This window comes from Perna viridis, chromosome 9, assembly GCF_037379345.1.
Source record: "Perna viridis isolate PV_CMFRI_1.1 ecotype Kerala chromosome 9, ASM3737934v1, whole genome shotgun sequence".
Taxonomy (NCBI): Eukaryota; Metazoa; Mollusca; class Bivalvia; order Mytilida; family Mytilidae; genus Perna; species Perna viridis.
In genome coordinates, this window is record NC_142453.1 from 14,205,132 (window position 1) to 14,232,846 (window position 27,715).

The following is a 27,715-nucleotide window of genomic DNA, read 5'->3' on the forward strand; positions in this document are numbered from 1 at the left end:
CTCTTCTTAGCATCAAGATCAGTTAACTTTTCCCATGCTTTTACCTCTTCAAGCCACCTACTGTATGGCTTTTACACTGGTGGAACTTTGTAGTTCGCCATGATCAAGTAGAAATAATAATAAATACTGTCCGACGCTGATTTTGTCAAGGGAAGTACCTCTAACTTGACCTGAGCTTTTTATAAATATCACTTATGTCTTTGAACACTACAACACTTCCACTTTATTGGCACCAGTCACAACACCAAATCTTTATCAACTAAATCTATCACATTCTGCTGCCATGAAGAACACTCCAATGCCACTCATATACATTTAATAAAGACTCCAGCTACCAGTGGAAACATGAGACATGTATAACATAAATTACACGAGTATAAAAGAGTAATCAAGGGAACCAAGATTCTAGTGGAAATCAAAAGAATGTAATCCAGGGACAAAGGCCAGACACAGAAAACAGAAAAACAAAACAAAGAACACAAAGTAACTAAAATAATACATACAAAGCAACAAAAGTAAATGAGCAACTTAGACTCCACTAAAAACTGGGAGCATGGACCAGGTGTACTATCAACAGCAGAAGTGACCCATATATTGCTTCATTTGAATAATGATGTCTCTCACCATTCCCGAAGTGTCAACTCCTTATAGTAACCACTTCCAGTTTTAGCCCAATCTGAAGCCCAAAAACTGCAAAAAATCCTCATTTTTCCCATGAAAGACCCTTCTCAGGGACCCCTGACCTTCCACTTACGACTGTAAAGAACAATATTTGGCTTAAATGACCATCAGAGGAAACAAGCTTTGGGAAAAATTGCACTTTGGACACTTTCTTACCCCTGGTGAACCCCATATACCGTTAAAAATGATAAAAATGACCATTTTCAGACAACAGATCCATTTTCCTGTGCATGCCCAGGCACCCACCCTCACACCACTTCCTCACCCTATCCACCCCACCCTGTGATCACCTACCTTTAACTTATATATAACAATCAGCATCAGCACTAATTTGCATATAATTTGCATAAGTTTGCAAAATATCGAAATCTAGAAATTTTTCAAACAAATCAGCATGTTAAGAGTTAAGTTTCAAGACATTGGCACCCGATGTTTCAGAGAAGTTGTTCTTTGAAGATCTGTCAATCAGATGATTAAATGACCTCTGGAGGCAATCTTGTTTAATATTCAATCAGATGTTTAAATTGAGCCTTTTATTATTTCTGCCTAGTTTGGTCACTATTGGCTTAGTAAAAGCAAAGATATAGACCAATATGTGTTTCCCAATAAGGTTTCAATGGCAACTTATAGTGGCCACTGCCACCCACTGAACCACCTCAGCTAAACAACAAAATAAAAAAACTCCATGCACAAATTGTTAAACAGTTCTATTGAGGATAACCTAGAGAACATTAATACCAAGTTTGAGTCTAACTGGTCTGGTAGTGTCACAGGAAAAGACTTATGAAAGTTAACAAAAACAATAGCATTAACAAGAGAGCCTGACTCACTCACTTGGTTAACCATTTGCTTATTTGAAAAACTTGAGGAATGAGACAGGCTAAGTTAAAATTAACTGAACTGTCAAATGCATGAAATGCTTTTAATAACATTATTATGACCTAAACCAAAATTTTGCTAAAGGCAATAGTTTTGAATTATTTGCAAAAAACTGCTTCCCTATGTTCTATTTTTAGTAACAGTAGTCATGTTTTTTCATAGATCGAAAATCCCAATGGTCATTTTGTGTGGGATACCATAAACAACAAGTATGCCAACTTTCATTGAATTCTGTAAAATGGTTTCCAAGGAGCTTTTCAAAGTTGTGCATGCGTAAAATGCCAAAAAAGCTGTTTCGGGGACTGTAACTCCAACATCAGTTAACAAATCATTTTGAAAATTTCTGCACAGGTTTATCTCTTGATGTTGAACAATATGACCCACTACCAGAATTTTGCTAAAGGCAATGGTTTTTGAGTTATTTGCAAAAAAATGCATTCTACTTTCAGTAATGGCACAATACCCTAAGGAAAAATCTATCAAGTTTACATCCTGTCAGTCTAGTAGTTTCAGAGGAGAAGATTTTTTAAAGAAATAACATCAAAAATAAGAAAAAAAACATCAAAAAAGGGCAATAACTCCAACATAGCTTAACAGATTTAAATGAAAACTTGACCAGAGATAGATCTTATCATGCTGAACACTTTCAAACATGTCAGAATTTGGCCAGTCTAATAGTTTTGGAGATATATGAGAAAAAATACTGTCTGACCCTATGTTCTATTTTTGGTAACAGCAACTATGTTTTTCAGTGGATAAAATAATAAATAAAGTTATAGATAGACACAGACCTCTGGTAACATAATATAACTACAAACCTACCTGCTGTTTTGTACTTTTAGTTGGTTTAACAGAAAAATGTAAATCTTTCATTGCACGTTCTATAAGTGTAACTGTGTAAGGTCGATTTGTGTCAGGGTTAACACATTTATCTGCCACAGTAGTTGCAATATCTCTAAACATAGACTCCAACTGTGCATGTCTCTCTTTTTCCGACACTTGTAGTTCCCCTTTTGCTAAAATCTATAAAAAAAATATTTTAAAAACACACAATAAGCCCATCAATTAAAATTTCTGAATTTTATCCTTCCTATCTAAATAGGCACACATAATATACTTGTACGAAGTATATATCTAGCCCTGCTGCGGGTGTCATGATTTAAAATGCTTCAAGGCGCACAGCTAGATAGGCCTATAGAAGTCGAACCCTGATCAGATGGGGCAAATATGGACACAAAGTTCATGCTTGATATACCTCCGAAATTTGATTATGAATAAACAAATGACAAAAGACAAAATTTTGACCTGAATGGAAGCAGTCAAATAACTAAAATACTTGCAATAAGACTTTAAAAAGGTAATATGAACAGACAGACAGACAGAAACAGTGCTTTCCAAAAATCCAAGAATTTTAATTCTGTATGTGCATCTGTAGGATATGATAAAAAATTTCAAAGCCTAGATCAAAAGAGTAATTGTACAAAAAGTGTAAAAATTCATAACACAGAATCAATAAATCTGAAATTTATAAAAATTGACAGGAAACTTACATCAACAGATATGAACAATTTACCAAAGTTTCATAAAAGTTGGTGAAAGCATTTTTTGGGTTATTGTCCGAAGTGTTGACAACGAATGGATGGGCCGAAAACGGTATACCATAATACGTCCTGTCTTAGATGGGCGTATAAAAATGTAAAATCCAAAATATATCGAAATATAAAGGGAGCTTAAACTAATAGAAATAAACTATTCAACAGAGTTTCAAGAAAATGGCCTGAAGCATTTTGAGGTTATTGCAGTAAATCCCACCACCCTTTTTTTATCAATAAAGTCCAATACCTAAAAATCAGAAATTAATAAAAATTGAAAGTGATCTCTTATCAATCAGAAGAAAAATGCACCTAAGTTTCATGAAAATAGGTGCAACCAGTATTGATTTACAGCCTAAAACTGCCAAATCCCCCTTTTTATGAACAAGAGGCCCCAGGAGCCTGAATCGCTCACCTGCTTAAATTTTTGCCTTTCAAGGGCAATAACTCTAACAAGGAAATATCCTACAATTTTGACTCAAGACTTTGGAAGCACTTATCATAAGGATCATTTCATCAATTGAAAGTTTCATTCTATCTATTATAATTTTCAAGATCTTGGCTGAAAACTGCTAAAAACAAAATACTTTGCCTTTCAAGGGCAATAACTCTAACAAGGAGTTGCCTGAACACACTTTTGAAGGCCTAATCATAAGGATCATTTCAGCAACTGAAATTCTCATTCAATGTATCATAGTTTTCAAGATATTGGCTAAAAACTGTAAAAAAAAAATGTCATTTTACACCTTTCAATGGCAATAAATGTTACATGGAGTTGTCTGACAACTTGAATCCCTAGCCTTATGATAAGGATCATTGCAGCGATTGAAAGAATTGGCTAAACCTAACAATTTTTGAGATATATGAGAAAAACTCCTGACTGACCCCTTAATCTATTTTTAGTAAACAGCAGCAATGTTTCTCCACAGATCAAAAATCCCTACATTAGTTCTAAGGTATCAAACCAAATTTGGTTCCAATACATCTGGTAGTGTCAAAGGAGATTGTTAGAAATAACATTAAAAATAGCAACAAAAAAAAAAGCAAAAAAGGGCAATTACTCCAATATGGCTTATCAGATTTAAACAAAAAGAATACCCCAAGAAGGATACATACCAAGTTTGGTTCCAATTGGTCAAGTAGCGTCAGAGGAGAAGAGTTTTTAAAAAATTGTTAACAATGATGGATTTTCAAAAATGGACAGGGAGCTCTCATCATATAAAAAAATACTTCACCAATGTTTCATTGAAATTGCTGAATGAGTTTTCGAGTTATTGTCAAAAAAAACAGAAAATCACCAAATATTTGTATGAAGAAAGTCCTATAACTCTAAAAAGAAAAATTGGTAATTCTTTTAAATGAAAATGGAGCTCATGACAAACAGACAGACTCTGGTACACCATAATATGTGTCTACCTCAAAAGACAGGATTTTAAAAACAGTGATTGCCTAAGGGACATTGATATGGCTAACAAGTGCTTATGCTCTAATTAACATTTTGGAGTCAAAATTATGTAAGGCTACATTAAGAAGAACATAAAATAGCTACAAATACATGAAGTCAATTTGTCATCTGCTTTGGCAGATTAATGTAATTTCATGAAATATAACTAAGGCACTTAATTGTTGTTAAAGTAGAAAAAGTAAAATACTCATGACACTTGGTCAATCTCAGAAGTAATAAAAATATTGCTGTAAAAACATGAAAAAATGTTTTAATTAAAACCACATGATGTTGCAAAATTTTATTTTGATCATCAGCAGTGTTCTAGGATTTTTTCAGGAATTGAGGTTTCCTCAGGAAAAATCCATTTAAAATCAACTTTCCCACAGTCAATGACTGCTTTCCTAACAAAACAAATCCTTACAGCATATGAAGTTTTCAACTTGCCACAGAAAAGTGTAACTAAGTACCTAACTTTCCCTGACCCAAATTTCACTTGCCCAGGGTAACAGGAAATAGGAATCTTAGAACACTGATCAGTATACATGGATTTTTCCTGAAAAAGTGTAAGTTTCAGAGGAGCTGCATCAACAACATCCTTGTCCAATAACTCCAACAGAATATTAGTGTAGCATGCACATCTATATTTATAATTTAAGTACAATTTTAAAGAGATACATTAAATTTTTACTCAAGTTATTATCAATAAAATGCTTCTATCTGGCCCCCTTTTGCCCCTCATTTCTTATCAGTTCAAGTCACAACACCCAAAACCAATTCCAACGATCTTTTTTTTTAGTATGGCACCTTGCACTACAATTTCAAAGAGATCCATTCACTTACAGTCAAGTTATTGTCCAAGCATCAGGAATTCTAGATTTCAAGATTTTTGCAAGAAATTCTATTCCAGTGACATGTCTCAAGAAAAAAATTCTGGTTCAATGTGCACATTTTACAAATGAAAAATCTTCTATTTCTTTTCAGTTTTATCAGATATTTCCAAATTCACTTTGACAGATAGAACTGACATCTAGAAGTTTGCTCAACATCACTATGCAATTTTTGTACAAATTGGTCACATAATAATTGTTTGACTTATGATTTTATATCATTATCATTATCATCTATAACACATTGAAAATACTTGTTTATAGGCCCAATTTATAAATACTAGTAGTTTAAGAAATAGTCCTAAAAATAAATTAAAACTACAATTTTGAAACCTTCTGAAAAATTTTGCCCTTGCGTGTATATCCATCTGTCTGTCTGATCTATTTCAGCCTTTCAGGTATAATTTCAAAGAGACCCATTTACCATTAATTAAGTTATTGTCTGGACATCATGAAAATACTCGTTTATGGCCCTTTTTTTAGCTGCTAATTCATAAATGGTTCATGTAAGTCACAACCTCCTAAATCAATCCAACCTTTTAATAGTATGACAACCTGTGGTACAATTTAAGAGATCCAATCACATTTACTCAAGTTAATATCCAACATCATGAAAATGCTTTTTTATTGTCTGTAATTCCTAAGCAACTCAAGTCACAACTCCCAAAATCAATCTCATGTTTCCTTTTGGGGTGTCAACTTCTTAAAGATCTATGCCCTTAAACCGAAGTTATTGTCCTGACCATTTATTTTTTGCAGTTGTATGAAAACTGCTGTTTGACCAATACAATCTGTTTCTAGTTAACAGCAGCCATGTTGGCCAATCAATAATCCCCACATCAATTCAGGGCAGGATACCTCATGAAACATTCATACCAAGTTTTATGCAAATTCTTCAGATTATAAGTTGCAGACGAGAAGATTTTAAAAATAAAAAAATAAAATAAAAAAATAGCAAAATATAAAGCTCCGCCAAGCGGAGCAAGATACAATCACAGCAAGTTGAAATCTGTCAACTTGAGGCAAGTGTGAGCACAATGTTAGTTTTTGACATACTGAAAATAGGTACTTACAGTCCATGGGCTGGAAGGGTCCACCATGCACCCCCCACTTATCAACTTCATGGTGATTTTTAGGTGCTTTTATATCAATTTGTCGCGGAAGAATTTTAGGTATCATCGTGTAGCCCAATGTCTCAGCATTACAATGGTACCAAAAAAGTTGTGATAACTCATAGGGTTTTGTGGTAAAATGAAAGAAATGTACCCCTACCCTGCCGAAAAATCCCTTAAATTGACATATTTTTCAATGTCAAAACCCCTACAGTATTAATGATGAATTTTGACAATTTTTGTAGTCAGAATTCATCAAAAAAAGCGATAAATGGGATTTTCTATTTTTCCGTCAAAAGTCACATGGATTTGACTCTATCAGAGTTAAAAATAGAAGCCTGCCCGCCAGCCCAAGACTGGCTATTTTTTTGGCAGGGCTGGCTAATTTTAGCAAAAATCTATAAAGACATGTAGTAAATATATTGAAAAATTGTATTCAAGACTGGCTAGAATTGGAGTGAGTTTCCTATCCTGACTCTATAAGTTATTGCTCAACTAAAACGTCTCAAATTTGGTGTCATTCCATAGATAATTTAATTTACTACATAAATAAACCACAAAAACTTAATTTTTATTACAGGATTTTCAAAAAATGTTAAAATTATTACCCCTACCCCTAGAAAACTGGTCTCAGTATCAAACAGAATTCTTATTCATAGCATACCCACTAAAATTTCCATGAAAAACCCTGACTTTGTATGTGGTATATTAGCTTTTTTTAAATAGTCTTGGACACATGTATGTCAATCATTCATCATAGATGCCTCTTTGAAACCTTATATGTATAAAAATAACGATAGTAAACAAAATCAAATCATGCAAAAACTGTGATATTTTAAACAAAAAAATACAATTCACTTGCTAAAATGTGTGATAATCTGTTTCTTAAATTTCCTTTTTTTAATATTTTGTCGTCTTCTGGACAAGAAAAGCATAATTTTGATTGACAATGTGATTGATGCAAGAAGATCTCCATATTAAATGCCAGACAGACATTGTGTACAGTTCGTGTATGCTATTAACAATCATTTTCTTTCAAATTGGGGCAGATTTTAGTGGGTACGGGTAACATTCTTTTGACTGAATGACCTGGAATACATTTAATTGTGTATTGCCTTGACTCATTTGAAAGGTAAGACGTTACATAAATGTGATTGAATATACAAAAGCTTGTTTAGGTAGGGTACTTGAAAAACATTGCCCATTACAGGTGAAATGGAAGAAAATATGAAAATCCGAAAATGTCCCCTTTTATGAAAAACTCATTATAGTCAGCTTGAAACTGAAAACAACTCACCTAAAATGAGAAGATATGTTTAATACATTGATAATTAAAACAGATGTACCCAACATGTCTATTGTACACCTTTTAAGCGCCAAAAATTAACATTTTGGTTCATGTTTAGGTATTTTTTGCATGGGTGGGGTGGCAATTTTTCACCTAATTGTACCTGGAAAAGTTCAAATGTTTATCACTTGTGCTCATTACAAAGCTAAGACACCATATAATTGTATCTGAATATACATTAGATTATTTGAAATAAGGTATTTGAAAAAAAATGCCAATTATAGGTGAAATGGGAGAAAATATGAAATTCTGAAAATTCACCTTTTTATGAAAAACTCATTATTGTCACATTGAAACTGAAAAAAATGTGCCTGAAATGAGAAGATATGTAGTATACACCGATAATTAAAACAACTGTACCCAACATGTCTATTATACACCGTTTATAAATCAATAAACATTTTGGTTCATGTTGAGTTATTTTTTTCATGGGTAGGGGTGGCAATTTTTCACCCAACTTGACTTAGAAAGTTCAAATATTTATTACTTGGGCTCATTTTGAAGCTTAGATACATGTACTATATTAATGTACCCTATCACACAAAAGTTTGATTAAATTACAGTATTCTGGAAAAAGGGAAATAACAGATGATATAGAAAAAAATTCTGAAATTCTGAAAATTCCCATTTTTACAATTTTATGGTAATTGTTACCCCAAAAAGAAAATCTAAGCACCTGAATTGATCAGATATATTGGGAACATCATTATCTTAATTATGAATGCCTAAAATATGAGTTTTACAGTGTTAGTATGCTGTGAATGAGAATTCTGCTTAATACTGAGACCAGTTTTCTAGGAGTAGGGGTATAATTTTTAACATTTTTAAAAAATTCTTTCCTGAAATTTAGGTTATCATGGTTTATTTATGTAGAAAATTAAATTATCTATCGAGTGACACCAAGTTTGAGACATTTTAGTTGAGCAATAACTTGTAGAGTCAAATTTATGCGACTTTTGGCCGAAAATTGAAAATCCCATTTTCGCTTTTTTTGATAAATTCTGACTACACAGGGTAGGGGTACATTTCCTTCATTTTGCTGCAAAACCCTTAGTGTTATCGAAACTTTTGTGGTATAATTTTAAAGCTGAGACATTGGGCTACATGATGAAGCATACATATGTCCATTTACCTCGTTCTGTAGAAAGAAGAAGCTCATAGAATAAAAAAAACTTCCAAAAAAAATTATTTTTGCCTCAACATGATATTAAAAGTAGCAAAAAAAATACAAAATGCTTCCGTTTACTTTTTTGTGACAAAAAGATTCATAAATGGGAGGTATAAGGGTACCTGAAAATCATATTTTGGTTGATGAGTGGGGGGTGCACGGGGGGTTATCTCAGCCCAAGTACTATTACAGTTCATTTTGGACACAACTCATTTAAACACAATATTGCACAATATTTTGAAATTCAATTTAAGTATAAAGGTCTGTTTTATGGTGCATACATGGATCACTCTGTACCTAATTCCTCAATAATAGTAAATAATAGTAAATAGTAAATAAGGTTAATTTGGTAAGCATGCTTCTTAAAGCTCTTGTATCTAGGCTGGGATTTTCATATGGAATCTAAAAAAAAATTAAAAATCGCACCAAAAATAAAAAGTCCAAAATTTTGGGGTGTGGACTCCTTTGGCCCCTTCGAAAACCATAAGAGATATCTAAAATCCAACTGAAAATTGAAGGCTGGGATTTTCATGAGGAATCTCTTGAGGCAAGTGTAGATACAATATATTTTTGACACATTAAATATAAGGACTTACAATTCATTATGGACACAACTGGTTTGGACCCTCAATATTACAAAATTTGAATTCAAATAAAAGTTTTCAAAATCAGAAAATAAAAGTTGATTTTTTGGGGTGCAGCCCTTTGACTTATAACTCAGAAACCATAGAAGTTATCTGAAATCTGATTGAAAAATGCAGGCAGGGATTTTCCTACACAATCCAATAAAAAAATTTCCCAATCAGACAAAAAAGAAAAACAACCACCACCTGACTTGTGTTGGGAGGTAAAATGTCACAAAACTGTATCCAAGACTACACAATACATTAACATGTTAGAGTTCAATTAATGATAGAATGTAAATAAAAATAATAATAATAATAATTGAAAGAAAAAAGAAGAAAATCATATAACCATCCACCTTCACACACACACACACACACACACACACACACACACACACACACACACACCTTTTGATGCATATACATGTACTATAAAATTTCTGAACTTTATGAATATTCATTGAATTTGTGATTAAATAGAAAAGAAACAGGAGGCTCTCGAAGAGCCTGAATCACTCATCTGACAAACCATACCCTATTAATATAATAATACAATGTAATATAAATAAAGGTATCATGCTTTGTTACCATGTTTAACAACATAAAAAAAGCTGAAAAAGAGCATACATTGATGAATGATTTAAGTACAAAAGAGTACCTAAGGCATGTAAAAAGCCTTCAAAGTGTTTTTAGAACCTCTAGAAAAAAAAATTTGGGTGGGGGTCCCCCTATGCCTTGTTATTCCACCAGGTCTGAGGGGGCATTAGCTCAGTATACATTTGCTGAAAGAGAACATACAATCATATCAGGAGACCATGTTTACTATATCAACCAATTATCATTAAAATCAAAGCAAGTTTAAAAATTAGAAAGAAAATGGCCTCCTAGAACAATTTTCATCATCACCATTGAACCTAAAACACCTAGTTTCAGAATGTATGAATCTAAGCAACTGGTGAAAATGGTCGTAAAATGGCCACCTAAAAATAATTTCAACACTGCCAGTCAACTCAAAATATCATATTTATCTTATGGGTAGCTTTCATTTTCATTATTCTTCTATAATTGATGAAAAAATAGCAAAAAAAGCATTTTGACCCCCTATGTTTTATTTTTAGTAATGACAGCCATGATGAAAAATTTCAAATGATCAGTTTGTGGAGGAAACCCTAAAAAAAAATATGCCAACTTCAATTAAATTTTGTTGCAATTAGTTTCAGAGTTGTTCACATTAAAATGACAATTTTGAAATTTTGGCATATGTCTGTCTTCTTATGGTAAACAATAAACTATTCCCCATCAGAATTAGGCTTAATTCAATGGTTTATGAGTTATTTGCAAAAAAACTGTATTTTGACCCCTTTGTTCTGTTTTTAGTAACAGTGGCCATGTTTTTTTCATTCATCAAAAATCCAAACATTCATTTTCTGCAGGATACCCTACAAAAACAGTAATACCAACTTTCATTCTATTGTGTACAGTAGATTCTGAGGGGAAAAAAATTGACCATAGATAGATGTCATCATCCTGAACACTAACCCAATGTTAGAATTTGGTTAAACCCAACAGTTTTGGAGATATATGCAAAAATCTGCTGTATGACCCCCTATGTTCTATTTTTAGTAACAGCTGCCATGTTTTTTTCACCAATCAAAAATCAAAACAATCATAAAAAGGGCAATAACTTCAATATGGGTCAACAGATTTTCACCAAAATTTCATCACAGATAGATCTCATCATGGTAAACACTTTTACTCCCATGTAAGAATTCAGTTAAACCTAACAGTTTTGGAGATATATGCGAGAATCTGCTGTCTGACCCCTATGTTCTATTTTCAGTAGCAGTAGTCATGTTTTCTAACAGATCAAAAATACTCTAAGGAAGAATCATCTTAAGTTTCATCTAAATCCATGCAGTAGTTTCAGAGGAGAAGATGTTTGAAGAATTGTGAACGACAACGACGATGGATGCCAAATTATGGCAATAGCTCACATGGCCTATGGCCAGGTGAGCTAACAAAAAGGATACAACAAAATAAATTCAGAAATTTATTTTGGAATGAGGCCCAAAATTTATCATAAGTTTTGGTAGTATTCTGTATATTTGCAATGAATTATTCATAGGATTGATACTGTTTAATCCTTGATTTCAAACCAAAGGATGTTATGGAAAAACTATATGCCACGACCACTTTGTGGAGGGGCATAATTAAACTAGATGTATCTGTAAACACAAATACCTCCACTTGTAGTACAATCCATTAAAAATCAAACAGCACAACAAAACTAAACCTCTGTATGTTTTGTAAGGAAAAAAATCTAAATCAAACTGATGATCCTTTAACCAGAAAATAATAAATTATCAAAAATGTACTTAATCAGAATAGTAATACAAGAGACTTGATTCAAAATGATCAGCTTCCATTAAGTATACATGTATTAATATTAAATCAATACATTTAGTGCACTGAAACTTTTTTACATGAAAATGGAAATTATTAAGTTAAAACAATGACCACTGAAATCATCAGTATTTATGCTATACTCTTAGACACTATTAAAATCAAACAATCTATATGTTTGCCGATAGCCAACAGAACACAGAGGACACCAGTTATTATTATAGAAAAATAAAAATCATGTCACCAAAATAAATCATCTCATATGCACAATATGAAAAATTGTTATGTAATCATGCGTTACACCATAGATAAATAAATATGATGAAAACATGAAACAATGACTTTTTTAACCAAATAATCGCCGGTCAGAAAACACCAAACTAAATGGGGTTGAAAGCTGTATCATAACTCAATGCAATAACTGTCTCAAGAGAATTACTCTGAAAACGTGACTGTTAGTTTTTACACATACTTACATAGTGCAATAGATTTAAACATCATTTAATTACTTTTATTTTACATTTGTTTTATTTTTTAACAAAATACAATATGCGGATTTGATATCTTAAATTTAAGGTAAATTCAATATGATAGCATATTGGTTTTCATTAAAAAAAAAAAAATACATGAACTGATATGAACCCATCATCCCTCATTTTACATAACAAAACTGCAATCAGATCGGTCACCGGTCATCGGTTATCGATCCGTCAGCGATCAATTAGTCAGTGGTCATCAATCTGTCAAATAGTTGTGCAGATCACTTTAGGGACTGAAACAGTTTTTGAGATATATGTGAAAAACTACTGTCTGACACCTATGTTCTGTTTTTACTAATGGCAGCCATGTTTTCGACGGATCCAAAATCCTGTCATACCAAGTTTGGTTCTGATTGGTCATATAGTTTCAGAGAATATTTTGGAAAGAAATACCATTAAAAATAGGGAAGAAATGTTGAAAAAGGGCAATAACTCCAACATGGCTTTACAGATTAGAATGAAAATTTGACCAGAGATAGATCTCATTAGGCCAAACACTTTTACTCAGTCAGAATTTGGCTAAACCTTATGATTTTGGAGATATGTACAAAAAACTTTTGTCTGACCCCTCTGTTCTATTTTTAGTAAGGGCAGCCATGTTTTCCAACAGATCATAAATCCCTGCATCTGTTCTATGCAGAATACCCTAAGAAACATTCATACCACATTTGGTTCTGATTGGTCTTGCAGTTTCAAAGGAGAAGAATTTTAAATAATTGTTAACGACGACATGACGACGACAGATGCCAAGTGATGATCAGCGAACTAATACTAATGTTATCACACAAACACCAAGTGTTGACAGACTATGACACGGACGACAACGACAGTGCCACACCAATATTATAACAACCTGCAAATTTTTGTGGTCGTATAAAAATGGTAAAAATTGCATTAAAGGAGTAAACATAATTTTTCGCCTTTCAAGGGAAATTACTTTTACAAGGGGTCGTCTGACAACTTTCACCACTGGGGACTTTTGTAGACCTTATACCGGTAGTAAGATCATTTCAGCAACTGAAAGAATTTGGCTAAACCTTTCGGTTTTGAAGATACATGAATATGCAAAAAACTACTGTCTGACCCCTATGTTCCATTTTCACAAATGGCTGCAATGTTTTTTGACGGATCAAAAATCCCAAATTAGTTCAATGCAGGATACCTCAAGGAACATTCATACCAAGTTTGATTCTAATTGGTCAAGAAGTGTCAGAGAAGATTTTTGAAAGAAATAATATTAAAAATAGCAATAATAAGTTTAATCACTGTCATCATACGCATTTATGGGCATAAGCCTATTGCGAAAAATTATGCTTTTCCCAATCTTTTTCGCTGTTGTTTCTAAAGAAAGTGAGTATCAATGCAGTTCTGTTGAAAAGAATGGATAAGTGACACCACAAGTATGAAAAGTTTTGACATGCATTATTTGGTACCCAGAGGTATTGCAGTTTTGCATTTAGCATTTGCAAATCACTTACTCAGCTATACCAAACTGGGATGTATTATGAACATGTTGTCCATCTGTTTTGTCCCCATCTTCTACATTACTGCTGAACGGAATAATGCATTCAAGAGAAATTGTATTACTAGATACAATTTTACACTTCAGTTTTCTTATTTTTAATATTCATCTTAATGATTTTTTGTGGTCTCAATTTCATCTTGAATGTATCACTTCATTTATACACACCTCACTGCAGTTGATGAAAAAGCCACATAATTCTTGGTATTACTAGTATTTTAGTTTTGAAGATTCTTACTCGATACTTGACTTTTTAAGCTCAACATTCAAATTTTCTGACTCTATAATCAATACTCAACATTAAGAAAACCTCTTTCATGTGTTGAAATAAATGGCCTAATTAGTTGGGAAATTTTCTCATAAACAGATTGCAATTTTCAATCAAGTAAACTAATCCACATTTCTTATAGTTCTCAAGAGTCATTTAATAATGTCCACAATATATAAAGCTGAAGAAAAGCTTAAATTACATGTAACAATATGCATTTTTTAAAATGTAAGTTGATTGCATAATTGATTTACAGAAATAAACATGAAGTGCCCAATTAACCAGTCAGATAATCTATCTGTTAATTTTTCTCCTTTAAAGGACCCGTAATTAACAGGTGTTTCGTGAACAGAAAATGTTTCAACAGAGATTTAATGGGCATGTTAAGGCCCTGCTAGCTAACATATGCTTTGTGATTAAGATCCCTGAGACCCTGACAAAATATTTTGTTGTTCAAATATTGCACTCTATATGTTTTTATTCAAAACTACACCTTATCATATTATTTCTTTTTAAAATTTCTTTGAAAACTGTATAGAAGCAGTTTTTTGTAACATCATTGCGACTCAATTATGCCTTAACAGCTTGAATTTTCTGTATCACAAGATTCAGAAATTATTTGAGCTTTAAAATATGCAAAACGGTAACCAAATTAGCAGGTCTAAAACTAGTGTTAGTGAACAATATGATAGAAACTTTACTTTGTGATTTCATTTTGATATATCAATACATGCGCCTTTAATAATATCTTAAATCTTTTATGCCTGGTTCAGTCATATTTTACACTGAAGTATCCAAATATTAGTCTTCTTAATGGGTAAGTAAATAACAGCACCTGCAATTAGTATATGCAAATATATCAAATAACTTCTATAAAGTATGCTTAAATGGTTTAGATGATAGCAACACTTGTAAGCATTAAATCAAAACATTTTCAAAACATCTGCTGGAAGAATTGCATTTTATATTTTGTAAAAAAAATATTGTTTGTAACATCAATGAAATAACATAATGTTCAATCATTACTGTTAGTCTCAAATTTTTTATTACAAATTTTCATCACAATTAATCCATCAAGGAATTGTGCAAAAGAATGATAGGTCATATGTGTGTACATCACTACATATTTGTCCAAAAACAGCTAGACATACATGTAAAAAGGCCAGACAAATAACAAATGTCCATGCTTCTTTGCATCTATAGAAAAGAAAACAAAATCTTCTGAGCATAAAATCCATAATGCAGATACTACTGGAACATCTTTTAAAAATAAATATAGCTTTATATTGTACACATTACCTGCAAACATATTTCCTTCTGGTTGTCATTACCAAAGGCTTTTTTGAGTACATCAGACTTGGCCACTTCCCCTTTGGAAACATTGTTAAACACAGTGTGAGTCTGCAGAACTTCATCAATATCAGTCTCTCTGAAACATCAGTTATTATCAGTTAACAATGAAAGAATATCAGTAAGCTGAATAATTGCCTGAAACACACTTTTACTGATTTTAAACAAGAAGGCTCCCAGCAGCCTGAATTGCTCACCTAGTTAAATGTTTGCCTTTCAAGGACAATAACTCTCACATAGAGTTGTCCAGCAATTTTGACACATGAAGGATCTGGTAGTTTCAGAGAAGAAAATTTTTGAAGAAATAATATTAAAAATAGGGATAAAACGTCAAAAAAAGCAATAACTCCATCATGGTCAAATATAGATCTCATCATGCTGAACACTTCTCCATAGCCAGAATTTTGCATAACCTAATGGTTTTAGATATATATTTGAAAAACTTGTCTGACCCCTTTGTTCTATTTAAAGTTATTCTATGGATCAAAAATCCCCACATCAGTTCTATGCAGAATACCCTAAAAACATTCATACCAAGTTTGGTTCTAATTGGTTAAGTAGTATCAGAGGAGAAGAGTTTTGAAAAATTGTTCACGACGACGGACGACAACAGACAATGACAACAGATGCCAAGTGATGGCAATAGCTAAGATGACCTTAAGCCAGATAAGCTAAAAAGATGTCGATCTATATGAAAGTAATAGAAGAATTTTTTTTTATAAGTCTTATATTCTTATATACTGGTTAAATGTTTTTTACAGGGCACTTGCTAGTTATCTTGCTAAAAATTAATGCATTATACCTTGTAGAGGAAGTATGTATGTCTGTACATCTGTTGTTATATAATGTTTCACAATATAACATAATGTCTTAGTCTTTTCATTACAAATATTTTGGTCTCTCACCCAAACATGAAATATAATAACCAACAGAATTTTTAATTAACTGGAAAATAAAAGATAAAATAAAAAAATCTTTTTAACTGTACATATATATTATCCATAATTCCACTCTGATTTATCATGATAAACTGTTACCAAAGTGAATTGATTCAACAACATTATTGTTGTGTATGGTTGATTATATACATATATTTTTATGATTAGGGTGCACTATACAGTAACATTTAGACACACTGTTTCGCACACCAAGTAAACAAGGTCAAATTTTGTAAAACTTAATATTAAAAGTTGAAATTTTGTGGACATATTGTTTAAATGTAGTTAAGCATTTATACACAGACAGATGTAATATATGTAATGGTAAACAGGTGTAATTTAAATGAAGAATGATATCCAGCAGGTTTTAGTCCCCTGCCATATTACATGTAGGTTCTCTACTCAGCATCAGCAGGCAGCTTTTCAAAATACCTTATTGTGCATGAACTTTAGGAACTAAAATTGCGAGAAAATGAATAGAAAAGGGTGTTATCATTTATACCGTTTTTTCCACCTCCTCTATGAATGCTTTCATCCTGTGCAAGTGTCTAAGTACCTGATATTTTTGAAAACATAGTATTTGGCTGTTAGTTTTGGAAAGGCACCCCTGATTTGTATTAAAACTCTGTAATATTTTTTATATTGAGCGGGAGGGCTGTGATATTTTTGAAAAAAATATATTAATTTCACTTTGAAGGAACATTTAAAAAAAAAATGTTGCTATGGCAAGAAAAAAATAAATGAATTCCTTAATGCTAAATGGTGAAAAAAATAATGCTGTATTCTGTTTTTCATAAAAAAAAGTTTAGGTAGAAAAAAAAAATAAAAACAAAGAAAAGGAAAGGAGAGAAATCACATGTTAAATTATGTATGAAGAAGTATGTAACAAATGTCTTTAATATTAACATTTTACTGTTTATAGTTGAAAAATTCATGATGTTATAATGAGCAACTAAATGGATATCAATATCCAGAGACTTTTGTGTTTTATCAATCCAGTATATTAAACAAACTATTAACAAACATTAAAAAGATGCAAAAAATACACAAACTACCCCAAAACATTACAACCAATTCAGATTTTATCTCCAATAGAGAAAAGATAAGAATACCATGCTGTCCAATTATTTCCCATTGTGGAAATTGCTTATACTTCTTGATAATTTTTTGCTACCTATAAGCAGCTGAAAACGTTCACTTTGAAATGAAAAAAGAAGACTATGGTATACTTTTGAGCAATGAAAACTTACTTCTAATATTACAATTTGTTCTGTCAGAATTAGTTTTTAATACAATGTGCAATGAGGACAGTCCTTAGCCCTGACATATGCGACACACAAGTGTAAGAACTTATTAACTTTATTGTTGACAAGTTCCCAAACAAGCACAACATAATTAGCTCCGAGATGATGGCTTTATTGTCTTTAATGAGTATTTTGATCAACTTCAAATGTTATTTAACATTGCTAATAAGAACCTGAACTACTCACATTCCACCTGAGGTCTTGAAGATCAACCAGGAAAAAACCTACAACATCCTCATTGATTGACTGATTGATTTTTTGGGGTTAAACGCCCGACCAGCAATGTTCACCTATTCTTTTGACACTCGGACCTGCACAGGGCCCTACAGCACTTTGCATGAGCTGTTTGAAAACATCTGGGAAACAGCGGAAATCCCTGAGGAGTGGAGTATAAGCTACATCATCATGCTTCCAAAGAAGGGTGATCTGAGCAACTGCCAAAAACTGAAGAGGAATTCAGCTACTCTACAGATTCCAATAGATCCAATGGGGTCTATCATGTAATGACCAAATTGCTACATTACAGGTCATCATCGAGGAGTAAATGGAATGGCAATCAGCCCTCTACATAAACTTTGTGGACTTCAAGAAGGCCTTAGCATGGAAATGCACTTTGGAAGGTACTAAGACACTGTGGAATCCCTGTCAAATTGTAAATATTATCCAAGGACTCTACAAAAACAGCAAATGCCAAGTCATCCACAATTCAACACTCTCACCATCCTTCAATGAATATACAAGAAATATGCCAAGATTGTCTCCTGTCACCCCCCTTATTTTTTATAAAAGCGTGCAAGAATTTTAATTAGAAATAATATACAATCGTGAATTTACTCATAGATTGCTTATTGCCTAATTGATATATTTTGGGGTGCTAAAGGGCTATACACTCTAGATTGGCCATGCATAATTGATTGTGACATGGGCTGCTTCCCTGCACAAGTCCCAGACTTTCTTGTGCTATCGCAGGGAGAAACGTTCTGGCCTGCACAAGTCTCAGACTTCCTTGTGCTATTGCTGAGGAAGCTAATCCCAGCCTGCATGAGTTTCTTGTGCTTTGTATGGTTTAGAAAAAAAAAGCAGCTCCTCGTCAATTCCTGGCTAGAGACAAAGCCATGTCTTGTTTAGGCCAAGTAAATTCATCCAACCCTCATCAAAAATATGGGGTGGTTGGGAGGATTTTATTTTTTTATTTTTTACTCCTTAACAAATATTTACTGGCCTTATTTTATCTTTTTTTTGTATAGACATTTTATCTTTTTTTGTATAGACATGTTCTAAATCTATAGCCACATCAGTTTCAGAGAAGAAACATTATTTTGGCAACTAAGAATTGAAAGATTTGTATATCATAGTACCTAAATACATGAAACTGAAGTGAAAAAAATCCTCATTTTGAAATTCCCATCCCATCTAAAAAAATTGTTATTTTTTAGGAGCGGGAGAGAATTTAAATCTATTCATTAATTTTATTTGGTCTTAACAAGGATAAAATATCTGATTATCCTTACTTTCATATGTCCTCCCTTGATAAAAAAAACTGCCATATTCCTAAACAAAAAAATTATAATTCAATTGTTACTGAAACAAAATTAAATAATTTTAAGAAGAGCAGAAAAAAATTATTTAGCAACATTGAAAATCCCAGGCTCCCCTCAGTATAAAAAACATGAAGCTAAGATATCGTAGAATTAGAACTTGGAAGATTTTACTTCAATATTCACAATGCTTTTCAGTTATGATCATGATCACTTTAAGTTAAGTTGTTATTGTTAATTAAGTAAGAATGAGATCTCGTTCCCTGCCATGTGTTAATATGAGATTCCAATCAGAACTTTGCAAAAGCACTTGTACATTTATGTCACTGGTGAATAGAAAAGAATAAGGTGCATCAAATGTTGTTTTGAATTTTTATCTAAAGTTTAATATTCTGACCACCGAAAACGGGTTAACCCACTTATACAATGTAATATTCAGTAAAAAATTTACAGGAGAACCCCATGTTCTTTCAAAACACACTTTTATCAATTTATATAAACAGGAGACTTGCTTTATTCGTTTATCAACAAAAATAACAATCATTTTATTACAGGTACACGGTATTTACATTTTGTTTCTCCATGAGGTTACTTTATTTGGATAGCAAGCAATCTCAAATCGTTTACCACCCTTTTTCATCCTAACGATTGCGACATTGGTTAATCTCTTCTGTCCTGTAGGCTGAAATACAGCCATTCTTCCATTTGTTTATATAAAGAAATCCCTCCTGGCATTCACTTATTCGATCTGCTTTGAAATATAATATAATAAGAGTTTGTCTACGTTCGGCAACACCGGAAGTAATTGTTAACTATACGATTCATTGTTTTCATTTGGGAAGAGCTCCACTGCAGGTGCGCGATGGATTTACCTAATAAATACCGTTGATGAGACTGAGTGAAAGATGCTGACACTATGTAGCTAGAGACGTAAAGTTCGTTCGGGATATTTTTTACGAAAATGAAGTCAGGAAAATGACTAACAATAACAACAACACGCCTCCAATATCTATTCACGAGCTTATTCAGGTAATAACACTTACGATTATATGTACAGTACACTCAGGGACATTTGTTTCTCCTACACTCAAGTCTAAGTTTTAAATCCATGTTAATTGGTGAAACATCGTGTCAGTCAGATTTTTTTTCGGTGAAATATGAGTGTTACACCCACCCAGCAGGGGCATCCTTCTGTATATTCAGGTTGTTTATTGTGTATTGAGAGTAACTGACATCGGTGTTAAATTTACCCAGCACGCAGTCCTACTTAAATATGCCAGCAGCCTGCAGGTTGAAAATACGCCTGTAGAAGAAGTTTATACACCTGCCGGTTTGAATAGTTGAATTTAGAAATAAATATGAATAAACACATGTAAAATGAATACATTGATCTACTTTTTATGCATTTTTAGCAGTCAAAAATAACTGGCTGAGGTGACCGTGCGATACTCTTTTGGACAACATATTAACACTTACATTTATTACTGACAATGTTGGCAGTCCTGATTAAGGGCTTCTACTTTGAAATTCTTATGTATACATTATCTAGATGGCTTGGGACCTTTAAGTAGTTTCTTTTATTTCTGGAAGAGCCATTCAATTATTAAAACTGTCAGAAACAAAAAAAAAAAAACATCACCAGACTGTTTCCATAAGTCCGTCTTGAATAAAAATTGTTGGTGCAGCAAGCAATACATTTAAGTGTTTATTTATGATTATTATAGTAATTATCAATTTAAAAGTGCAAAGTTAGATTTGAAAAGATTGCATTATTATCTGGTTAAAATTCGAAGTAATATTTCTACATAATATCTCCCACGCATTAGATGTAGCTGTAAATAAAAATAACACATCAACAAATGATAAACATGTACAAAATTAAAAAAAATAGAATGTACTAAATTTTTATCCTAACTGGAGTGCTCAAATTACCTGAGAAACAGAAACAGAATATACATGGTATCTGACAATGATATCCCCGTTATGTCTCATTGAATTTTATGATTATTACAATATACAAACAGTCAGTGTTTGCTAGGTGGAATTTGGGTGTTAAACACTCAATATGTTTGTGTAAGTGTCTGACTTAAGTGTTAGAGAACCATTCCACTCTGAGTGTAGCAAACATACATTTTTTTAATACAATGTACATTGTACATCTACATGTATGTAGGTTGTTCACCCAGTTCAGGACATGAAGTTGAATATAAAGATGATATTAAATAAATAATTATTCCTTTTGCAGTTGTATAATACACACAGCACTGGATACATACTCTCATTTCTGACTATCGAAATTTGCAGCGTCATTCCAGATATCACAGAATTTCCTCAGAAATGACTCCCCAAATCATTTGAAATTATTTGCATACTCTGCGTTGTTTTTTGCCCTCACAGGTTATGAAAGGCCATAAAACTTTACACACACGCCAGGTGCTCTAAATTGACAGTCAATTGATAACGTGTTAATTATAATGTGATTTTTTTTTTTTTCCAGGTGAATTCAGGTCAAATGTATGATTATGTAATATGTAATTTAATTAAAAATTTTCCAAAATGAATATTTTGTGTTTTGTATTATTTATTGTTTAGCATTACCAAGCTCTTTTGTGATTTTAGCAATTACTCACCCAAACTTAGGCCCACACAATATAGAGCAATACTTGTAGATTGCTACCATTTTATGATATTTCTAGTCAACTATTGTTATGTCTCTACATACTTTGCTCAGAGAAGACACCTACTTCTTGGTTCAGTATTCAAACCAGACATTACAAGTCTGTAGCAGAGCATTTATTCTACATGACGGGGAGGTAAATATAAATAACTTACTCTATAAATAATATTATATCAATAGAACCCTTACAGGCCAAGATCTATTTTTAAAGAATTCCCCGAGGAAGGGGAGTATTTTTAAACTTTTTAAATTTTATTTCTGGGTTGATTTAAGAAAAAAATTCTTTTTATTTTGATCAGTGACATATATACAGATTAGGAATTATCGGAAAAATGTTGAGCCTATTAAGAGAAGGGGTTCATGAGGAGAAAATAGGGGCATTTTTCAACCTTTTTTTTTTATTTGATAAACCTATTTCCATTTTTTTTTCTAAATATATACATGTGTATAGATAAAGAATGATCAGGGGCTAAATTTGGTTTAATTTGAAATAAAATTGTGCTTATTTCCTTCCTACAGATAACCATGAATTTAAGATGAAGTATGGTCTTGGATCAACATATTTTGAAAATGCCCGTCATTGGTTCAGGCACAGAGTTGAAGATGATAGACCTTCTGGAACAGAAAGAAACTGAGCTCAATTTCAGAGATGGACTTACATGTACCTAACCCAAGAAAAAGCAGAAAGTGGTTAAGACTGTAAAAGTTACAAAGGTCAGTGATATATATATACAAGTGTAATGATCAAGGTAGGGGTTGGGTGCACTTTAATTGTAACTAATATAACAAATTGAAGAATCTTTTTAAAAAATCTTAGTAGCCCAGAAAAAGGCTGTTTTTGTAGCCTTTTAAAGGACTGTTTAAATTTTATCTAGAACCATGTACTTCATCTGTCATTAATCATTGTTGAAAGTCGTTCTCTCAGTTGGGGTTCACTCAACTTGTCATGGAAGTAAGTGAAAATTTTAACAGCTGAACTCACGTTAAACAGTCGTCATGGGATATCAGTGGGGGCTTTTCCGTTAACTGCGATAACCACAGATGCAACTTTATAGATATGGTATATGTATTAACTACAAACTTCGGGTATCATTTCTGTAAGCCAAAAGTCTTTGATATACTGGGTCTTTATCTTGCTGAAATCTATGACCATCTGGATACTCTGAGTCAATGAATGGTTTAAGTGTCGATTCTAAAACTTCTGGTACAAAAAAGGCAGCATCCACAATACCATTCAATATAACAAGTTGCATGGCTCCTCTTTTACTAATGGTTCCCCATACATAGACCTTAATTGGGTGTTTAGGTCTACAGTTGGTGGGTCCAGCTGACTGCTTTCGTCTGTATGCCCTGACTTTGTCTTCATGTAATTGAAGTGTGGTCTGGTCACTGAAAATAACATTTTCAAAATGGTCGTCTCTGGTTATAAGATCTTAGCAAAATTGGACTCTTGAGTTCTTTATTGGCATCTCGTATCAGTTGCCAGTATCTGGGATTTGTTGCAACCCAACCTGCAGTGTCAGTGGCTTTTCTAATGGTACAGAGCTAAGCATTTGTGCCATTTTCCTCGGAAAGAATCCTATGCATGCATGGTGGACTGGTTACATTCTTTGGATAAGGCAGCTTCAATTGTTGTTTAATTGTCGTTAATTGTCTTAAAAGATATTTGCAGGACTGTAACCATAGTTTCAAATAAGACTTTACTGGGCTTGAAGTCATTAATAATTTGTTTTATGCTACTCTTTTTGACAGGTTCTTTTATCATCAGCAAGTTGTCAGCATATGGCATACGGTCACTACTTCTCTTTGTGCAATTGCATGACTTGAAGTTTGAAAGTATATTCGACTTTCAGCATTGTAACTTTATAATGATCACATTGAAAGAATTGTGAACCTTACATTGCGAAAGTTATTCATTGTCATACATGTTTGTATATTGCTACTTTACTGGCAAAGTATGCCATGTTTTACATGTTCATGACCCTCATCCATTCGGACGTCCTTTATTTGATTTTACAATTTTATTACTCATTTCCTCTGTCACGTCAACTCATTTTACATTAAAGTTGAACATGTTATATTTCCTTTTTACCTGTCAACTCAGGGGTTTCATTATTGTTTTGCAATGCTGGTACCTTTGGTTTTGTAGGAGGTACTTTTCATCATGTTGTTTAATAAAAATGTATGAAATTTTAAAATTCTGGAGGTACCTTTCAGTAGTTTAGAAGGGTAAAAGTACCTGGTACCGCCTCTTAATGAAAGGCCTGTCAACTTATTTTCACATGATACTGATATGTACATGTAGCTAATACCATAGTCACAGTTTTCAAACTCAATATATTTACAAATTATATAATAAAGTTCAAGAAAAGAAAACAAAGATAAAAAATAAAATAAATAAAATATAATATAATGTCTTAATATAAGACAGATATGAAACCTGAAAGGCTCATCAAGTAACATAAATTCATACATGTACCATGTACCACCTTTCATTTTGTCAACTCTGATATATCATTCTTATTACATGTTCTTTTCAATATGGTTTAAATCGTTCTGATAGTCTGGTTCGAACATATAACATATAAAAACAATTTTATTTTAAAAAAAATAAAGGAACAATTAATTTTACCTTTTTTGTTTATAACAGAATGTATTCTTTCCTATAAAATGACAAACCAAAAATACTTTCAAGTCTTTATATTATTAGTTAATTATGGAATCTTTTCTTTTTGCAGAAAAAAGACAGCTGTAATAAAAAGGAACCAGTTACCTCCATCAGTAAGACTGTTTGAAAAGGGAACTACTCAGCCAATCCAGCCTGCATTCACTCTGAGCCAGTCCAGCATGCACCTACTCAGCCAATCTAGCCTGCACCTATTCAGCCAGCACCCACTCAGCCAGTCAGCCTGCACTTACTCAGCCAGTCCAGCCAGCACTCACTCAGCAATTTTAGCCTGCGCCAACTCAGCCAGTCCAGCCTGTAATTACTCAGACAGCTTCCATCCAGCCAGCCTTTACCTACACATATCTAGACATTACCCAGTCAGCACCTGCTCAGCCTGTACCTTATCACTTCTCATACCAGCAACTATCTAGATACCACCAACATTCAGCTTTCCGACCTTATGACTTCCAACCTATTCCAGCCAGCCCACTTGCTGTTTTTTCACCACAGCACTTTCAGTTTCTGGACGTACCATCATCACCAGCACTAGACACGCTTACATCCTCCAGATGTGACACCAGAACTGACAATGTATTCCATCACCTTGCCAGCATAGAGTCCATCCTGTTACAAGTTCAGACAGACCAGACCAACCTGATGAATATGTGTGCCAACATCATCTCGATGTTGCAGCAGGAGAGTAGTTCAGCCACCCACTTTAAACTTCTATCAGCAACAGCAACCAAATACCCATCCAGACACCTACCCATTCTTAGACCTACCAGAACATCTTAAGGTACCAATGAGTGACCTGAACAGCATTGCAAAGCAAGCCAACTACCCAGGACACTTTGCAACAAAGATCTTGGATAAGCTGTTTCCGGAGCCATTTACACCATCCAATCTCCGTTTACAGTTTGGCTACTATGTTGGTAGAAAGTTAAACAAGCTAGAGTTGCACCCAGACTTCAAGAATGTGATGACAAGATAAATTTTGTATTATTATCGACACCTATCCAACTTAAGATCCTGGAAGGGTGCCATTGTGCCTTGTGTCAATGAGTACCTGAGAAGAGTACCCAAACCAGTTGCTGCAAGTCCCCTGTTCATTCCTATCCAGTAAAGACTGTTAGACAAAACCTATGTAGTACATCAATACACTTTATCTAGTTTAGTTTGTGTCAAATAATTTATTGCTTTGCTATATATTTTAATTATTTTTTCACATTTTTTATTAATTGCTTTTATTTTGAGTATGGAAATATTGTGATAACAATTAAAGGTGATGAGTATAGTTTAATCTGCATTTATTATGATGTTGTTGAGTAATGTATTGATTTTTGTGTTTTCTTTGCTTGGTACTATATTGATTTATGATTAAGCTAATTCAAATATAATCTTGTTATTTATCTTTTTTTTATTTCTTACCATTTTATTATTTATCATTTTTTTATTTTTAACTATTTTGCTATTTTCAGTAATTAAAAGAAATGTTTCATTTATTTTTTATTTCATTATTTTATTCTTTATTGTGATTATTTTTGTCTATAAAGAAGATGTTGAAACAGTAGACATTTAAAATTATCAGCATTAATGACTACATATACATATTTTGTATATGTGATAATCAATCAAAATTAATATCATCATTATTACATTATGTCTTGCATTATGTATGTTATATAGTTCACAGTGCACCAGGGTATCATGACATTATTTATTGTAAGTTTTCAATGTTGAAATTATGTATTTGCTTTTAATAATAAATTGTTTGAAATGTGTCTTGTATAATCACCTTGTACAAGGAGAGAAATAATATGTGAATGCCATACATGTTTTATCATTTCCACATCCAGAAAAAAACATTAGAAGGTGTTATGATTACAATAAAAATCCAGTACCAATGTAAACAGAGAAATTCCACTAATTAACCCACCCGCCAAGATATAAAACAAAAACGATTCCATATCTAGTATTATATACTAATTGAGGGACATACATGTACATATGTACATGTACTCATATCAGGATGAACAAATACACAATTACAAACATAAAAATGAAATAAAGAAAACAAAACAAATTTGAGCAATGAGAATGTTTATATTCATTTTCTTAATATGTATTATCAACAGCTTTATGGGTGAATTATTTATTTTTGTACCCCCATGCAGGTCCCGGTGTTAAAAGAATAGGCCTGCAGCAGCGCTAAGCTTGTCATAAAAGGCGACTAAATAGTGCTCAGAACCCTAGCAGGGGGCTAGGGCGCTCTGCCCACAGAGCAACTGGGATGTGTGCCCCAGGTGGTGGAATGGGGTACCCCTGGCGTGTTACATGCTGGGGTTGTCAGGCTATAAACCTGACCGCAAACTGTAGTGGTGCACCGTGTTGGGAAAGATGCCACGTTCCTCGCACGTTAAAGAACCCTACTGTGGTATTCTCCTGGAGTAGGAACCATAGGGCTCCGCCACAGGAGGCTAAATTGCCCAGCCTTACCCACCTCTCCCTATTTCCAGTGGCAATCAAAATTTGTTGACCCAATTGTCCTTTTGTCCCATCCCTTTTTCATTTCATCATCATTTCATGTTCATTTTATCATCAATTTCATGTTCATCGTCTGAATATAGCTGAAATAGTGCTGCTCGGACGTTAAACCCCAAACAAACAAACAAAATCTATTTTTGTAATACTATACAATAAAACTTTGAGGCAAGCATATTCATTTCTATCTCCTTTGAGGTGGACCAAATATATTTATTTTCAGTTGT

The 27,715-nt window shown here is 33.0% G+C and overlaps 2 protein-coding genes and 1 long non-coding RNA gene across 7 annotated transcripts in view; 2 read left to right on the forward strand and 1 right to left on the reverse strand.

Moving 5' to 3' along the window:
* Positions 1 to 20,419, reverse strand: part of LOC148606880 (ribosome maturation protein SBDS-like) — a 33,353-nt gene extending 12,934 nt beyond the window's left edge. The window contains exons 1-3 of one of the 2 annotated variants that reach the window (XM_088545046.1): positions 20,172 to 20,418; positions 15,772 to 15,901; positions 2,383 to 2,583 (exon numbers count right to left, since the gene is read on the reverse strand). In XM_088545046.1, the coding sequence (XP_088401172.1) occupies positions 2,383 to 2,583; positions 15,772 to 15,901; positions 20,172 to 20,299 (459 nt within the window). In that variant the 5' untranslated portion in view covers positions 20,300 to 20,418. Of the gene's footprint in view, positions 1 to 2,382; positions 2,584 to 15,771; positions 15,902 to 20,171 lie in introns of both variants that reach the window. The other variant, XM_088545047.1, reaches the window with a different exon arrangement.
* A 7-nt stretch (positions 20,420 to 20,426) lies between these two features.
* The window catches only part of LOC148606881 (putative clathrin heavy chain 1), a 46,970-nt gene continuing 39,681 nt past the window's right edge, over positions 20,427 to 27,715 (forward strand). For all 4 annotated transcript variants that reach the window (XM_088545041.1, XM_088545043.1, XM_088545042.1 and 1 more), the window contains exon 1: positions 20,427 to 20,631. In XM_088545041.1, coding sequence (XP_088401167.1) covers positions 20,578 to 20,631 — 54 coding nt within the window. In that variant the 5' untranslated portion in view covers positions 20,427 to 20,577. The remainder of the gene's footprint in view (positions 20,632 to 27,715) is intronic.
* Positions 20,960 to 26,728, forward strand: LOC148606882 (uncharacterized). Its single transcript, XR_015915130.1, has 2 exons — positions 20,960 to 22,993; positions 25,018 to 26,728. It is a non-coding gene; the product is annotated as an uncharacterized LOC148606882 (long non-coding RNA).